The 18,265-nt window shown below is 48.9% G+C and overlaps 1 protein-coding gene across 1 annotated transcript; it reads right to left on the reverse strand.

Annotated features, from left to right (window-relative positions):
- Positions 1 to 11,206: 11,206 nt before the first annotated feature.
- Positions 11,207 to 18,048, reverse strand: LOC307217882 (uncharacterized protein). The gene is made up of 7 exons (XM_079979905.1): positions 17,626 to 18,048; positions 15,825 to 15,965; positions 14,440 to 14,598; positions 13,983 to 14,120; positions 13,683 to 13,865; positions 12,242 to 12,409; positions 11,207 to 11,383 (listed from the first exon to the last, which is right to left on the reverse strand). The coding sequence occupies exons 1-7, from the start codon at positions 17,708 to 17,710 to the stop codon at positions 11,361 to 11,363; spliced, it is 897 nt and encodes a 298-aa protein (XP_079836031.1). The 5' UTR covers positions 17,711 to 18,048; the 3' UTR covers positions 11,207 to 11,360.
- Positions 18,049 to 18,265: the final 217 nt, after the last annotated feature.

Genomic DNA, 18,265 nt, shown 5'->3' on the forward strand with positions numbered 1-18,265 from the left:
TGGCCAATTTCTGGGCCTGTTTGTATGCTTTTTTAGCCAGGGAATAAGATGGAGGTAAGGCCGGAGCACCGGAAAGTTTATAGTCATTATATATTGTATGTAGATGGAGTCTGGCTAGCTTGCAAGCAGAGTTGAACCAAGGGGCGCCAAATTTAGAGTCATCTGATAAAGCATCACTCCTGCCTTATTGACTTTTGCATCCTTTGATATTCTAGTGGGGGTGTATGCTAGATCATAAGGTTGAGCGCCAGGGTCAATCCACCACTTAGACTTTTTAAGAGCCTCCCAATTTGAGGCTATCCGAGCGTTAAAATCGCCTCCAGTAATGGAGGGGACATTGGGATATTTAAGATAACAGGAAAGTAAAAAATCCTCTAGGGATTCCCATCTAGAAGTAAGATCAGCTGCTAACCCTCCCGGAGGGAAATAGACATTTGTAACCAGTAAAGAGAAGTTTCCTCCAGAGATCAGTCCGGTAATAGCATAAGGCAGAAATGCATGCACTAGTGAAGGTTTAGCCCGAAGTTTAAGGGAGATGGCATCCTGATCAAATTTGCAGATGACACCAAACTGGGAAGGGTGGCTAACACCCCAGAGGACAGGATCACACTTCAAAATGACCTTGACAAATTAGAGAACTGGGCCAAAACAAACAAGATGAATTTTAACAGGGAGAAATGTAAAGTATTGCACTTGGGCAAAAACAATGAGAGGCACAAATACAAGATGGGTGACACCTGGCTTGAGAGCAATACATGTGAAAAGGATCTAGGAGTCTTGGTTGACCACAAACTTGACATGAGCCAACAGTGTGACGCGGCAGCTAAAAAAGCCAATGCAATTCTGGGCTGCATCAATAGGAGTATTGCATCTAGATCAAGGGAAGTAATAGTGCCACTGTATTCTGCTCTGGTCAGACCTCACCTGGAGTACTGTGTCCAGTTCTGGGCACCACAGTTCAAGAAGGACACTGACAAACTGGAACGTGTCCAGAGGAGGGCAACCAAAATGGTCAAAGGCCTGGAAACGATGCCTTATGAGGAACGGCTAAGGGAGCGCTGGGCATGTTTAGCCTGGAGAAGTGGAGGTTAAGGGGTGATATGATAGCCATGTTCAAATATATAAAAGGATGTCACATAGAGGAGGGAGAAAGGTTGTTTTCTGCTGCTCCAGAGAAGCGGACACGGAGCAATGGATCCAAACTACAAGAAAAAAGATTCCACCTAAACATTAGGAAGAACTTCCTGACAGTAAGAGCTGGTCAACCGTGGAATTTGCTGCCAAGGAGTGTGGTGGAGTCTCCTTCTTTGGAGGTCTTTAAGCAGAGGCTTGACAACCATATGTCAGGAGTGCTCTGATGGTGTTTCCTGCTTGGCAGGGGGTTGGATTCTATGATTCTATGATCCATGCAAAGAATGTGGCACAAAGTAATAATATTAAGAAGAACAGAAGAGAAGCCTCTGGATCAGGCCAGGATCTGAGCACAAGAGCAGCCCTCTCCTGTGACCAGTGGAGCAACTGGTATTCAGGAGCATATCCAGCCTCTGACCATGAAGGTCCCAGATGCTTCAACCTTTTCTCCTAGTGGAGTTGCTCCATCTCCTCTATCATATGTCATATAAAGCCTTTAGTAAAGACGCACAGATTGTCAAGAAAAGAGCAGAATACCTAATCCTGGACCCCTTCTGGCCAGCTTCTTCCACTTCCCCTATTGACGTGGTGGAGCTGGACTTTCCAGAGGAGTTCTTCTGCATTGCCTGGTGGTCAGAGTGTTGAACTAGGACCTGGGAGAGACCTGGGTTCAAATCCTGACTTGGCCATGAGGCTCACTGGATGACCTTGGGCCAGTGGCTTCCTCTCAGCTTAGCCTACCTCACAGGGTTGTTGTGGAGATTAAATGAGAAAGGGGAAGAACCACATATGCCACCTTGAGCTCCACAGAGGAAAAGGTAGGCTATAAGCAGAATCAATGAAGCCAGAAAAATGACCACCTGGTAGGTCCCACACTCAGTACCTGAGATGGTTTTCCTGCAGGCTTCCTCGCAGGCCTCTGTTGTCTCAAAGTTGTTGTCATTGCCCCCACAGCCACTGTAGTTGAATTGGAGGCACTGGTCCTCCAATGGGTCGTAGTAATAATGGGAGATGGATTCATTGCATGCTCCATATTCAGACGGCAAGAAGCACCTGTCGCTCAGATCTGTTGGAGGCAGAACAGGGGGGCGTCCATGAGGGGATGTTCTCAGTCTCCAGGGCACTTAGGTTGGCATTGCGGCTGCTGCCCCCATCTGTTGCCCAGAGAGGAGAGCTGTGTGAGAGGGGAACAAAGGGGTCAGGGATTTTGACAGTACCTGAGTATACGCAGCCCAGGCCACACCCAATGGAGCAGCACTTCTGGAGGAAGGGACAGTCTTGGTCAACTTGGCAGGTGTCCTTGCAGCGGGCAAAAGCTGCTACCTGTGGCACAGGGGGGCAATCACCAGGGTGCACTGGAAAAAAAGAGATGGTAAGGGGGAGATTGAGGGTTGGACTACATGAGCCTTTGGGCACTCTTCCAATTCAGCAGTGATAGTATTCTGTGAGGTCTTTTCCTTCTGCCCTACCTGCAGAGGCAAGTGTCCAGCTTTACCTTTGCCCAGGAAAGCCAATGGGTGGACCTGCTAAGTCCCTCCATAATGGGCTCTGCTCCCTCACCCTTCTCAAGACCAGGACCTCTAGCTTTTCCTGATCACCCACCCACCCTATAAGAACATCAGAAGAACCTGATGGATCAGGCCAATGGACAACCTGGCCCAGCATCCTCTTCTACCTCTTTTTCAAATCGGAACTAATGAAGGTGGTGAAGGTCCTGTGTGAGTGTCTGGAGGCAGTTGGAGGATGGATGGCGGCTAACAGATTGAGGCTGAATCTTGACAATACAGAAGTACTGTTTTGGGGGGACATGAGCTGGGCAGGTGTGGAGGACTCCCTGGTCCTGAATGGGGTAACTGTGCCCCTGAAGGACCAGGTGCGCAGCCTGGGAGTCATTTTGGACTCACAGATGTCCATGGAGGTGCAGGTCAAATCTGTGTCCAGGGCAGCTGTTTATCAGCTCCATCTGGTATGCAGGCTGAGACCCTACCTGCCCGCGGACTGTCTTGCCAGAGTGGTGCATGCTCTGGTTATCCGCTTGGACTACTTCAATGTGGTCTATGTGGGGCTACCTTTGAAGGTGACCCAGAAACTACAAATAATCCAGAATGCGGCAGCTAGACTGGTGACTGGGAGCAGCCACCAAGACCACATAACACTGGTCTTGAAAGACCTTCATTGGCTCCCAGTAGGTTTCTGAGCACAATTCAAAGTGTTGGTGGTGACGTTTGAAGCCCTAAACGGCCTTGGTCCAGTATACCTGAAGGAGCATCTCCACCCCCATCGTTCTGCCCGGACACTGAGGTCCAGCTCCGAGGGCCTTCTGGCGGTTCCCTCACTGCGAGAAGCCAAGTTACAGGGAAGCAGGCAGAGGGCCTTCTCAGTGGTGGCGCTCGCCCTGTGGAACGCCCTCCCACCAGATGTCAAAGAGAAGAACAACTACCAGACTTTTAGAAGACATCTGAAGGCAGCCTTCTTTAGGGAAGCTTTTAATGTTTGATGCATTACTGTATTTTAATATTGTGTTGGAAGCCGCCCAGAGTGGCTGGGGAAACCAGTGGCTGGGCGGGGTATAAATAATAAATAATATATTATTATTATTATTCTCACAGTGGCCTCAGTGAGATTCCCACAAGCAGGATTTGAGCACATGAGAGCTCTCCTCTCCTGCAGTTTCCAAAAACTGCCCTAGCTACCTACAAGTAATCAGGATGAAAGCTCAATAAAGTCATCAGAAGGCGTCTCCACCTCATATTCTGCAAACTGACTGGCAGAGGCTTTTCCAGAACTTTCTCTCCCAGCCTGACCTGGAAATGCCAGTGGGGATGAATTGGGCATCTTCTGCATGAAATTCATGTGCTCTTCCCCTGAGCTTCCCCAGCTTCCGGTAGCATATGGTTGCCTGCACTTTTCTGAACAACAAAAAAATGATATCCAGAGAAATGTTTCCACGCATGGATCTGGCAAGAGAGAGGAGAAGAAATTTCTTACCAGAATGTTGCTCATCAGAGGCAGATGTCGGCTCAGCCCAGAGGGCGAGGAGCCCCACAAGGAGCACGAGGGCACCAGACTTCATGGTGGGTCAGGCTAAGTGGGGTGTCCCCTGCCCAGCTGGCCTGCTCCCTTATATTGCCCAGAAATGCAGAGTCACAGCCGGCCCAGGAAGATGGCGAAAGTGCTGGGCAGGACAGAGCGGAGCCTCTCCCCACACCCTGCGGCCCACAAGGTTTTGTAACAAACTATCCCAACAGCTGCAAAGATGTAGATAACATTTCCACAGAAGATGGGTTGCTTGAAATGACACCCCCTCCCCAAGGAAGAAGGGGCTTCTTGGCTTAGATTCTGCAAGCCAGGATGCCCTTCCATGGGGTTCCCAGCTGTACCATCAGCGGAGAGAAAGGGATGGTGGAGCCCATGGGCGTAGCCAGAAATTATGTTAGGTGTGGGCAGGACCTCATTTATTTTATTGATTTTTGTTTATTGGGGGGGCAATCCCCCCCCCGCCCTCCCTTGGCTACATCCATGGTGGAGCTCTGGTGGCAAAGACCCTCCTTCCTCTCCCAAGCCCCTTTTAGGTGTCTTCCTCACTCGCTGAAGTGCTTAGCCTGTGTCCCTCTGAACTGGCTGGACCAGGGCGAATGGCAGTTGCTTGAAATGACACCCCCTCCCCAAGGAAGAAGGGGCTTCTTGGCTTAGATTGGGCAAAGTAGGATGCCCTTCCATGGGGTTCCCAGCTGTACTATCAGCAGAGAGAAAGGGATGGTGGAGCCCATGGGTGGAGCCAGAAATTATGTTAGGTGTTTGTAGAACTTCAGTTGGTTATTTTGCATTGGTTTTTATTTATTTGTGGGGGGCAACTGCCCACCTGCGCACCCTTGGCTACACCCATGGTGGAGCTCTGGTGGCAGAGACCCTCCTTCCTCTCCAAAATCCCTTTGGGTGTCTTCCTCTCTCTTTGAAGTGCTGTTTCTCTCTGAACTGGCTCAAGTTGCAAATGGAAGATGTTCCTCCATCCCACAGAGATAAGATTCCCACCTTTGCACCTGTAACGTAATTTATTGGATTCCAGAGGAGCCAGACTTAGCTTTCTCAGAAGCGATAGAATTATTTTTGTTGTTTATTAATTATTGTTGTTGTTTAGTCGTTTAGTCGTGTCCTCCTCTTCGTGACCCCCTGGACCAGAGCACACCAGGCACTCCTGTCTTCCACTGCCTCCCGCAGTTTGGTCAAACTCATGTTCATACCTTCGAGAACACTGTCCAACCATCTCGTCCTCTGTCGTCCCCTTCTCCTTGTGCCCTCCATCTTCCCCAACATCAGGGTCTTTTCCAGGGAGTCTTCTCTTCTCATGAGGTGGCCAAAGTATTTATTAATTACCTTCCATTAACCCTAAGGTCCATATGTGTGTGTGTGTGTGTGTGTGTGTGTGTGTGTAAGAGAGAGAGAGAGAGACTTCATGGTTGGTCAAGTAATAAAAAAGGTTACTCCAGCTACTTCTGAAGTGAGAGGAAGAACAGTAGGTCCTCTGTGTGGAGAAGATGGAGAAATGCTATTGGGTGACAGATAGAAACCGGAACGGCTCAACATTTACTTTGCCTCTGTTTTTACCCAGAAGGAAGGTGATGTTCAACCTGGTGAGAACCAAATAAATGATGTAAGGAGGGAGCAGCAGCCCAGGATAGGAAAAGAGATGGTGAGGGAACACCTAGCTACTTTAAATGAATTCAAAACTCCAGGGCCTGATGAGCTGCATCCAAGGTTACTAAAGGAGCTTTTGAGTGTAATCTCAGAGCCTTTGTCTATCGTCTCTGAGAATTCTTGGAGAACAGATGAGGTCCCTACAGACTGAAGGCAGGCAAATGTTCTCCCCATCCTCAAAAAGGCAAAAAAAGAAGACTCAGGGAACTACTAAATGGTGAGTTGACATCAATACCATGAAAGGTCCTAGAACAACAACAAAAAGTCATGAACAGGCAAAGATCACCAGTGTGGAAGCAATGATTCTTCAACATGAACTTCGTTGGACTGGTCATGTTGTGAGGATGCCTGATGATCATCTTCCAAAGCAACTACTCTATTCCGAACTTAAAAATGGAAAGCATAATGCTGGTGGTTAACAAAAGAGGTTTAAAGACTATCTCAAGGCAAATCTTTAAAAATGTAGTATAAACACCAACAATTGGGAAACACTGGCCTGTGAGCGCTCCAGTTGGAGAACAGCCTTTACCAAAGGTGTCCTGGGCTTTGAAGACACTCAAACTCAGGATGCAAGGGAGAAACGTGCTAGGAGGAAGGCACACTTGGCAAATCCACACCGTGATCAATTCCCACCCAGAAACCAATTTTCCCACTGTGGAAGGGTGTGGGGATCCAGAATTGGCCTCCACAATCACTTACGGACTCATTGTTAAAATAGCATTTATGGAAGACAATCTTACTCGGCTATGAGTGATCACCAAAGAGAAGACCTCCTTCTTAGGAGGTTTTCAAGTAGAGCTTGGATGGCCATCTGTCAAGGATTCTTCAGCTATGGTTTCTGCATTGTAGGGGGTTGGACTAGATGACCCTTGGGGTACCATCCAACTCTGAAATTCTATGATTCTATGATTCTATGCTGTGCAGAGTCCCCTGCCCAGCCTGCCTGCTGTCTTGCATTGGCCAGGATTGCTGAATCACAGCTGGCTCAGGAAGATGGCGAAAGTGCTGGGCAGGACAGAGTTGGCACCTCTCCCCACACCCTCCTGCCCACAAGGTTTTGTAACAAACCATCCCAACAGCTGCAAAGATGTGGGTAACATGATTTCCACAGAGGTGCCTGAGTGAGGAGGACTTGCTTGAAATGACACCCCCAAAGAAGAAGGGGCTTCTTGGCTTAAATTCTGTCAGCCAAGAATCCTGCCCACCCCAGACCTGGTCGTCTCCAGTGCTTTGCAAAAAGGGAACATTTCCATCCTTGCATCTCTATCACAGTTAATTTGATCCAGAGGAACTAGGCTTTACTTTCTCAGGGGGGGGGGGAATAAATATTATTGTTTATTAATTAACTGCCCTGTGTGTGGGAGAGAGAAAGAGAAGGAAATGGTTCTGGAGAAAGTTTGTAATGTTTTCCAAAAAATGTTTTTCTTTGAGATACAGTATTTCACATGGAAATATTTAGTGAGTTTGTAGAATACTTGAGTACAGTATGAGATATTATTTCACAGGATCATAGAATTGTTGCATTGGAAGGGAACCCAAGCATCAAGCTTCCTCAACCTTGGCCCTCCAGATGTTTTTGGCCTACAACTCCCATGATCCCTAGCTAGCAGGACCAGTGGTCAGGGATGATGGGAATTGTAGTCTCAAAACATCTAGAGCACTGAGGTTGAGGAAGCCTGATCTAGCCCAACCCCTTGGAATGCCAGAATCACAGATGACCACCCAACCGTTGAATGCCTCTTACTGGCAGAAATTTCATCTTAACATTTAAGACAAGAATCTCCCTTCTTGTCATTTGGATCCATTATCCTCTGGAGCAGCATAAAGCAAGCTGGTTCCATTTACTTGCATATATTCCGAGCTGTAAATCGTAGAGGCATCATTGTGATCCATGTCCCTAATTGCTGGGCTACTTTGCCTCCCCATCCGTTCTATGTTTGTTTGTTTTTTGCATCTGCACAAAGAACTCTGGGACTGGTAGTACTTGTGAAAGTAGATCCCATAGAAGAAACACACGTACAAAGACCTCTCTGATTCTCAAACGCCAAGTCCTAGTTCGATGGCTCGAGCACATTCTCTCTCTGTTCTAGAGAAGCACCAGGACCAGCAACTTGTTGTTCACATGGGGACTTGCTCTACCTGAGCCGCACTTCTTGCGATTGGCACCAGCAAATCTTACCAGATCTGGACAACAGGGGTGTGTGTGTAGGGCAGGTTTGCAGAGAACGTAAGAGCAAAAAGAGAACATCTCCCGGATCAGGCCAATGGCTCCATAATCCAGTGTCCTCTGCCCACAGTGACTAACGGGATGCCTGGGGGAACCTGGATGAGCTGGAAAAGTACTTTCCCCAAAAACCCAGAGTCCTTTCTGTTGGGGATAATTCAGACTGAAATTCCCAGGTGTCAGAAAAGGTTGTTTATGTATGCTACAACTGCAGCCCAGGTTTGGTTAGCCCAAAAATGGAAAACGAGTGAGGTTCCAACCAAAGAAGAATGGCAACTTAAATTGACAAAATATGCACAACTTACAGACTTAACAATTCTCTGATTCTATATGTTAAGAACATACATTTAAAGAAGATTGGAAAACATTTATTGAATATATAGGAAATAATAGTGTGCACCTGAAAACATTGACAGCATTAAGATAAATCCAACAGTGTAAATAAGTTTTGATGGACGCAATAATGGAATACTGAATGGTTTAGTTTTTGTAAAATATGAGGGTATTTTTATTATGCAAAATGAACCATGGAACGAAAAGAAGGGAAGTCATTGATATGTTAAAATGAGTATTTTAAATTGTAAAACAGAAAATTTAACAATTATAAAAAAGAAACATAGAAAGTTGCTTAATACTAAGCCAGACCATTGTTCCGCCCAGAACTGACTCCAGGCTGTCAGAATTTGCAGGAGGGATTCCACCAAAGGACTGTTATGCTGGTGATTATTTTATTATTGGACTATCTGTCAGTATGCTTTTTGCTACGTTTTTATTATGTTTTTCTCATTGATGTTCTGTAATGTGTTTTTAATATTGTACACTGCCCTGGGATCTTTTGATAAAGGGTGATATATAAATTGAATAAACCATAAAACAACAACAACAACAACAACATACCTAGAACTTTAGGTTTCCACACTTAAACTGGATTAATTGGCTCTGTGACCTTAGCACAAGGACTCCAGTTTAAAAAAAGAATCAGATTTTTGCGGTTTGTGAAGTAACAGGGAAAGGCATTGAATATTGTGGGATGGGTGAAGGAAAATGGGAGTATGTGCAAACACCCCACAGTCAAATCAGGACAGATCTTCCTTGTCTTATGATTCCGTCCAGAGGCGGATGTCAGCTCAGCTCAGAGGATGAGGGGCCCCAGAAGGAGCACAAGGGCACCAGACTTCATGGTGGGTCAGGCTAAGTGGGGAGTCCACTGTCCAGCCTGCCTGCTGCCTTGCATTGTCCAGGATTGCTGAATCACAGCTGGCTCAGGAAGATGGCAAAAGTGCTGGGCAGGACAGAGCGGAGCCTCTCCCCACACCCTGCGGCCCACAAGGTTTTGTAACAAACCATCCCAACAGCTGCAAAGATGTAGATAACATTTCCACAGAAGATGGATTTCTTGAAATGACACCCCCTCCCCAAGGAAGAAGGGGCTTCTTGGCTTAGATTCTGCAAGCCAGGATGCCTTTCCTTGAGGTTCCCAGCTGTACCATCAGCAGAGAGAAAGGGATGGTGGCGCTCCGGTTGGAGAGACCCTCCTTCCTCCACAAACCCCTTTCTGGGTCTCCTTCTCTGGGGTCTGTGAGACTCAGACCTGGCTGGACCAGGGCATGTTGTTCTTGCCAGTGGAAGATGCTCCTCCATTCCAAAGGAGGGGGCCAAGGGAGCCCACCCCCGACTTGGCCCTCTCCACTGCTTCGCCCAGAGGCAGCCTTTCCACCCTGGCATCTGCAGGGCTGCCAAGTGGAATGAGCTCCGCCCTGCATAATCCACCACGTGGCACTGTGCATTCACACCATCTGTATGCCAATGCCCATCGATTGCAGAGGGGGGCATTCAAATATTTGGCTCCTAGGTCCATCTTTAACATGATTTATTTGATTGCAGGGAAGTCAGGCTTTCCCTGATCAGAAGAGATAGAATCGTTGCTGTTGTGCCAAGGGCCTTCTGGCGGTTCCCTCACTGCGAGAAGTGAGGTTACAAGGAACCAGGCAGAGGGCCTTCTCGGTGGTGGCACCCACCCTGTGGAACGCCCTCCCCTCAGATGTCAAGGAAATAAACAACTATCTAAAGACATCTGAAGGCAGCCCTGTTTAGGGTAGTTTTTAATATTTGATGTTTTATTGTGTTTTGAATATTCTGTTGGAGCTGCCAAGAGCGGCTGGGGAAACCCAGCCAGATGGGCAGGGTATAAATTATTATTGTTGTTGTTGTTGTTATTATTATTATTATTATTATTATTATTATTATTATTATTAGTGTATGGCAGCGCCCCCTGGTGGGGAATTAGCTGGGGTGGCAGGGGATGCTGGAGGTGCAGATGACTATCAAACCTTGAAAGGCTGGCATCCTTGGATCAGGTTCATCCGTTTGGCTGATTTAATTAACCTATATAGTTTGAACAAAGGCACAATTACTTGTGCAACCTGAAAATTGCCACTATTCCTTCCTTTCGTTATTATCTTTTATCTTCCCATTCTTTTCCCTGTTCAAAAATTAGCTGACCAGTCAGGAGCTGTTATTTGCTCAGCCATCTGGTTACTCGCCCAATCAGAAGCACCATAGCTAACCCTAACAGGCTACGCTGATACTGCAGCTGTCAATGAAAAGTGTGAACAAGCAATCGAAACCGGCTTCAGACTGGTATTTACACTTCCTTTTGTTTTACTTCGGAACAAGAATGCAGTTTATTTTGAGTGACAGGGCATCAGGTTTCTGCACAGACATCACTCCTGTTCCATGACATGTTTGTGACATATGTGGGAAACTTTGAGAAACCTCTTAAAGCGGGAGCACCCATTGTTCGGGGCGTCTCTCTGCTTCCTTTACATTGTAGTTTGAGGTTTTGGTGCAACAATAAAGATCAGGCCTCCTGGCTGCTGTTTTCTTTCAATATCTTGGCCGAAACCTTTTCTCTGATGATCCAACTCGAGCCTGCTCTGAATACTGTAAGGGGGAACTGGGGATGAGTTTATGGAACCAAGGGGGCAGTGACCCAAAAAAGGTTTGAGAAAAACTGATTATCCTCTTCAATTCCAGGCCCCAGGCCCAAATCTCCCCAGCCCAGCAGCTGAGGGGCGTTGAGAGATGCTCTCCCCCCACTGGGGCAGCAGCGGATGTGGGGCTCCTCTTGAGGCCTCATGTCATGCGATGCAAGAACCAGACTCAGCGCATGCCAGAAAGCTCAGGTTTTATTTGGGGATACAGGATCCCACAGCAGCTTCCCCAGAGATAGAAGGAGGGGGCATGGCAACACATTGATGTCTGTTCTGGGGTTGGGGTCTTCTCAGACAAGGTGATCAGGTTGAGAGACTCAGTCCTCCTCAGTGGAGTTTTCTGGGGGAAGAAAAGAAAAAGAGTCAAGGGGGCGGCAGCCAAGTAATTGGGCACTGGCCCTTAGGGCAGGCAGCAGCAATGACGGAATCATACAATTGTAGAGTTGAAAGGGACCCCCAAGGGTCATCTAGCCCAACCCCCTTAAAGAAGGAACGACATTCCTCACAGACAGACAGCCAAACCCTGCTTAAAGGTAAAGGTACCCCTGCCCGTACAGGCCAGTCTTGACAGACTCTGGGGTTGTGCGCCCATCTCACTTAAGAGGCCAGGGGCTAGCGCTGTCCGGAGACACTTCTGGGTCATGTGGCCAGCGTGACATCGCTGCTCTGGCCAGAGCCAGAGCCAGAGCCAGAGCCAGAGCCGCACACGGAAACGCCGTTTACCTTCCCGCTGGTAAGCGGTCCCTATTTATCTACTTGCACCCGGAGGTGCTTTCGAACTGCTAGGTTGGCAGGCGCTGGGACCGAGCAGCGGGAGCGCACCCCGCCGCAGGGATTCGAACCGCCGACCTTTCGATCGGCAAGCCCTAGGCACTGAGGCTTTAACCCACAGCGCCACCTGCGTCCCTCAAACCCTGCTTATAAACCTCTAAAGAATGAGATTTCACCACCTCCCAAGGGAGACCATTTCACTGATGAAAAGCTCTCACTGCCAGAAGTCAGAAGCTCCTTTCTTGAAGCCGTTGGTAAACTCACCCATGGGTAGGGCAGGATGAGACCAGCAAGGCAGCTGAGAGAGAACCCTGTGGACCTCCACAGTCTGCCCCCTGCCCTCCACATGCACACTTATAAATATTTAGAGACAGAGATAAATAGAGAGACAAAGAAGCTCAGACACACATGGAGACAAGAATCTTACCTGTTTGCCCACAGACCATCATGCACTCCAGTTTGGTGGGAAACCGATTGCCATTCCCCCCGCAGAGCCCATAGACAAATATCTCGCACTTCCTGGTGGCTGAGTTGTAGTAGTAAAATTGTGAATAACCCTCACATGGACCAGGGTCCTTTGGCAGCTTGCAGACCTCTGAGGCCACAGAAGGGGGAGAAAGAGAAAGCAGAGAGGTTTTTCTTAGGGCAGGAAGGTGTCAAGAGTTTTTAATTCCAACTTCATGTTCCCTGCATGCATTCCTCCATAAGAAGTCACCACCACCCCACCACCCCGCTAGAGGGAATGAATCACAGACTCTTCTCCTTCCAGGCAGAGAGGAATTGCGCCTGGGCTCTTGGGCCAGCCCAGCTCAGGGACTGAATCTGAGGACCTCCTTGTGGCTGCTGGCTCAAACCTTTGCAGCCCTCTCGCCTCTCAACCCTTTGCCAAATGCTCCAACCCCAAACCCTCCTTCCAAGATCTGCAAGAACATATCATTTTGGGCACAAACTAGGAGTCACCCTATGGCAAAGGTTGCTTATCACCGAACATGGAGCTAATACATGACTCCTCCTTATTCCGGGGATTTGCAAGGAGTGTCGTCCTCTTTTAAGGAATCCTGAGGGCAACGCGTCAAATACACCACAGCTGCCAAACTGTCATTTCCACCTCCCAGAGAAGGACTTTGAAATTGGGGTGTCAGAATTTCTAAGGCCACCTTCATTCTTGCAAGGCTCCCCACCGTTGGATATTGAGTCCAAAGTTTTAGTGTCCTATTTCAGATACCATCTCTTATATTGAAATTTCAAACTGCCCCAATCACAAATGTCCATACAAAGATTATGGCACAAAGTGATAATATTAAGAAGAACATAAGGTGAGGCTCCTGGATTAGGCCAATGGCCCATCTGGTCCACCATCCTGTTTTCGCAGGGCCAGCCAGATGCTTTTGGAAATCAGCAAGCAGGATCCGAGCACAGGACCAGCCCTCTCCCTTCCTGTGGCTTCCAACACCCATATCCAGCCTCTGTCCAGCTAAGAAATCCCAACCGCTCCATCCCCTCAATTATATGAAACATAAAGTCAAGAACAGAGCAGTGTACCCAGTCTTCCCAGAACTCTGGACCCCTTCTGGCCAGCTCCTTGGATGGGGTTGCCAGCCTTCCCAGAGGGGCTCTACTGCCTTGCCTGGTGGTCAGAGTGTTGAACTAGGACCTGAGAAAGATGCGGGTTCAAATCCCCACTCAGCCATGAAGCTCACTGGGTGACCTTGGGCCAGTGGCTTCCTCTGAGCTTAGCCTACCTCACAGGGTTGTTGTTGGGGTTAAATGAAGAAGGGGAAGTTCAACTCCTTGGAGGACAAGGGGATATATAAACACAATCAATGAAGCCATGAATATGAAGTTCTGGTGGGTCCCAAACTTGGTACCTGGGCTGATTTTCCCGCAGGCTGCCTCACATGCCTCTTTTGTCTCGAAGTTGTTGCTGTTACCCTCACAGCCACCATAGTGGAACAGGATGCACTTCTTCTGCGATGGGTTGTAGTAGTAACGTTGGAAGGCTGCTAAACATCGTCCAGTTTCGGGTGGCAGCTGGCATCTGTCACTGCGAACTGTTGGAGGCAGAATGGATGGAGGTCCATGAGGGGATGTTCTCAGTCTCCAGGGCACTTAGGTGCCCAGAGAAGAGAAGTAGGGAGGGGGGAAGGGGCCAGGGGCTTTGCCAGTACCTGAGTCCATGCAGCCCTGGCTGCACCCGGTGAAGCAGCACTTCTGGGTGAGGGGGCAGTCTCGGTCGTCTCTGCAGGTGTCATTGCAGGGGGCAAAGGTGCGCACCAGTTCCCATCTGGGGCACACGCCAAGGTGCTCTGGAAAAAGGAGATGGAGAGGAGGAGACAGCAGTCAGTAGTGAGATGGAATTTTGTTTTGAATGCCAGGACTCACTCTGGAACGTGTGAGGATATCATCAAGAGGAAATAAACTCCTGAGCATGTGCAGAGTTCATTTCCCCTCCTATGCTCCTACCACTGGCAGCCGCCGCCACCACACCGCTTGGCATGAGGGAGAGGAGACTCTTTGAGTGAGCCCCAGCACCTCTTTCTTGGCAGAATCCTCTGCCAGCCACGCACATGTACACACAACTACCCTCCCCACCAGGTCCCCATATCTCCCACATCCAAGAGATACCTTCTTCAGCCACTTGGCAAGTCTTCCCGCACCCATTGCTGCAGCACTTCTTGCGTGGCAAGTTGACTGAGCCACAGTCCTGGTCATTGTTGCAAATCACAGAGCAGTTCGCAGCCTGGCCTGGCTGGGGGCTCAGCCTGGGGCAGTATCCAGGGTAGACTGGGGATGAAAGGAGAACCTAAGAAGAGCATCTGCTGGATCAAGCAGGTGGCCCATCTGGTCCAGTGTCCTGTTCTCACAGTGGCCAGGCAGATGACCGAAAGGGATCTGAGCACAAGAACACGTTCCCCCCTCCTGTGTTTGCCATGACTGGTATTCAGAAGCATTTGTTGGGCCGCAAGCCAACACTGAGTGCACTCCCAACATTTTCTGAATGTATTTTCTTCAGCTGAAATCAGCTATCTGGCTGCACAAATTAAGTAAGAAGATGAACTAATAATTTAATTTGCAAATCATGGAATTGAGTGTTTACTTCAATCTTTACACAACTGAGGTAATTCAGCTTTGAATTTATGCATGTTTTTGGTTCTTTGTCAGTCCTTCTGAACTGCACTGTGATCTTCGGATGAAGGGCTGTATAGACATTTAATAAATGAATAGGTCTGTTTTCTTTTTCTTTTTTTTTTTTTAAAAAAACCATTAATACTTGAAGGAAAGGAGCCAGTTCCTCTTCCCTTGAAATGAATGCGGTGCCCCTGACCTGACCTGCTTGCACACCTGAGAGCAGGTGAGTCTCTGGACTGAGGCTGTGCACAGCCTGCCTCCCACCTGTTGGTTGGACTCTGCTGGCCCTGCGCCAGGTGGAGGTCAGCTGCCATGTCTGGACAAGCCACACCAGGGCGGGTGGGATGCTGCACTGCAACGCCTCTTGCCTGACTCTGAACTACAGCATTAAAGCCTACATGGGTCCAGGCAGGATATGCAGCCAAACCCTGTTTGCATGGGTGGCTGATCAAGAGCACATTTCAGTCAGAAGGTGAGGCAGATAGGAGGTTCCTGACTTCATTTCTCCCCCTGTTATGTACTGGGTTGAATAGGATCCAAACTGCAGCAGTCTGATTGGCCCTAGAACAATAGGATCCAAAAGGCAGCAGCCTGATTGGTCCTAGAACAATGCAGCAGTATGATTGGTTGGCAGGAACTACCCAATCATGCTCCAGATAGAAGTGAATCCACAACCTGATTGGCTTACAGTAGAATTCCGGAATTAGCCAATCATGTGCAGCCCATTGTGTAAATAATGTATATAAAGCAGATACCTTGAGGGGACTTTCATTCCTCCTCACCACTATGAGCTGAATAAAGAGCATGAAATCACTTTGCGACTCTGAGTATATTTCACCCCCCCCCCCCAAAAAAAGAGGTGCTGATGCCCCTTTGCTTACCCTCACGTGGGAGCATGCACTTTTGCCCACAGCCGGTCTGGCAGCAGCGCTCGCTCCCTGGGCAGCTGTTGTCCGTAGAGCAGAACTGGCCGCACTGGGTGTCATCGTTTTGGATCAGAGTAGGACAGGTGCCAGGCTTCTCTGTGATGGAGAAAGAGAGAGAGGGGGAGAGAGAGAGAGATGGATTACTAAGCCCTTCATCAGTGCTGGAAAAGAAGGCATTTCAACTCCTCGCCGCTGTGAAAATCGAAAGCTTCTGCCGCTTAAAGAAAGAATGTAAGAGCAGCTTGCAGGATCAAGCTATTGTCTTCTCTATGCCAGCATCCTGTTCATATCTTCATCATTTCCTGGGAGATGGGCGGGGCTTGCTTCTAGGTACAAGGTGTGTGTCCTTAAGTCTCTCCTGCAGCTTACCTGAAAGTGGGTCTGGGCTGCAAAGGCAAGTTTTCCTCCTGCCCTGCCTCAGAAGCCCAGCAGGTGGCACCAAATCTGCACCCCTCAAGTCTGCTGCTCCCAAGGGGTGCTGCTCTTGGCCATAGCGGGGAGGGGGTGTCAGAAAAGGGCTGGCATTTCTGAGGCAATGTATTAGTGGACATCCTACACCCCATCTTAATGTGGATTGGGAAGCCCTTTTCGTTAGTTACCTGCTCTTCACCCTTAGGTCCCAGGGAACATTACAACCTTAAAACAAAAGATTAAAAGCAGTTTGAAGCAACTTACACCCACAAAAATAGGGAGATTCAGATTCCCTGTTCTTTGAATATCTGAACAGGAGAGCTGAATCATTGGCTTAGGGCAGTGGTTTTCAACCAGTGTGTTGTGGCACCCTGGGGTGCCTTGAATGATGGGCAACACTGGCCTCTGTCTCTCTTTCCTTCCCTCCCTCTTGTGTCTCTGCCTCCCAAAGGCTTGCACAGCTGTTTATTGTAGCAGCCCTGGCTATAAGCTCCACAGGCAAATGGTGCGTCTGGGGCTGGCCGGGGGATGCTGGTTGCCAGGAACTGAGGCGGCCTCAGAGTAAGCAGGTGGGTGAGGGAGCCCTGCCAGGCAGTCCGCCAGCCCTTGCTGTTGGGAATGGACAGATGAGTGGCAGGCTGGCCAGCCGACTGGCCGTCACTGCTTTGGTCTTTCTTGCTGTGGTCAAGACCTGCCTGGGAGGTGAGTGTCCGCTGCTGCTGTTGCTGCTGCCTGCCAAGGTAAGGTGCTGGCCTCATGTTCACCTTTGACCAGTCTCTGTTGGGCCACTAAGGCTGGGTGTATCCTCTTCCCAGGCTGTTGTGGGGCAATGTGGGGAGGCACCTCTTTTGGGGGCAGGAGGGGCAGCTCAGAGACCAGGGCAGTGGGAGGGGCTGTCCGGAGGACTCCCAATGAGAGGGGAGAAGAGAGGAGGCTGAAGGAACACTCCACAAGAAAGGGCCAAAGCTAGGCTTTCTGTCACCCGGGTCAAAGACCCAGTCTGGCGCGCGCACACACACACACACTCAACACATTTATTCATAGAAGCCCTGGCAAAGTCTCATTGCTGGGAAGGGGAGCAAATTATATAAGGAACACCTTGGCAAGAGGGGGTGTCCAGTGGCACAGCAGAGTGGCAGAATGCCCCCCTCTCACTGAATTTCAGCATTCCCAGTGGGGAATGAAACCACACACCTTCTGCATGCAACTCAAGGGCTGTTCCCCTGAGCTTCCCCAGCTTCCTGAAGGAATTTTCATGACTGCACTTCTCTCAACAACAAATGATTGCTAGAGAAATGCTTTTGACGCATGTGCCTGTAAGGAGAGAGGAAACAGGATTCCTTACCTGGAAGCCTCTGAAGAGAGGCGGGTGTCAGCTCAGCCCAGAGGGCGAGGAGCCCCACAAGGAGCACAAGAGCACCAGACTTCATGGTGGGTGAGGCTAAGTAGAGAGTCCACTGCCCAGCCGGATTGCTCCCTTATATTGCCCAGGATTGCAGAATCACAGCAAGCTCAGGAGGATGGTGAAAGTGGTGAGCAGGACAGAGAGGAAATTCTCCCCCCCCCCCTGACCAGGTTTTGTAACAAACGGTCCCAACGGCTGAAAGGTTGTGGGCAACCTTTCCACAGAGGTGCCTGAGTGAGGAGGACGGCTAGAAATGACAAGCCGAGGAAACCCATACACCCTCAAACTTGCTCTCTCCAGTTCTTTGCACAGAGCTAACATTTCCACCCTTGCACCTCTAACGTCATTTATTTGATCTCAGAGGAGCCGGACTTCGCCATCACAGAAGAGATATAATTATAGTTATTGTTTGTTAATGACCTCTTGATTAATTACAGGTTGAAAAATTAAAGCACAGTCTTATAAACAGTCTAAAACAACTTGCAATCATAAAAACAAGGTGGGTGGGTCCTAAAAACACACATCTCAAGTGTCAAAAAGCCAGGTAAAAGAGTTGCTTCTTCAACCAGCTCTGGAAGCT

The sequence above is a fragment of the Podarcis cretensis genome (assembly GCF_951804945.1).
Source record: "Podarcis cretensis genome assembly, chromosome: 6".
Classification (NCBI taxonomy): Eukaryota; Metazoa; Chordata; class Lepidosauria; order Squamata; family Lacertidae; genus Podarcis; species Podarcis cretensis.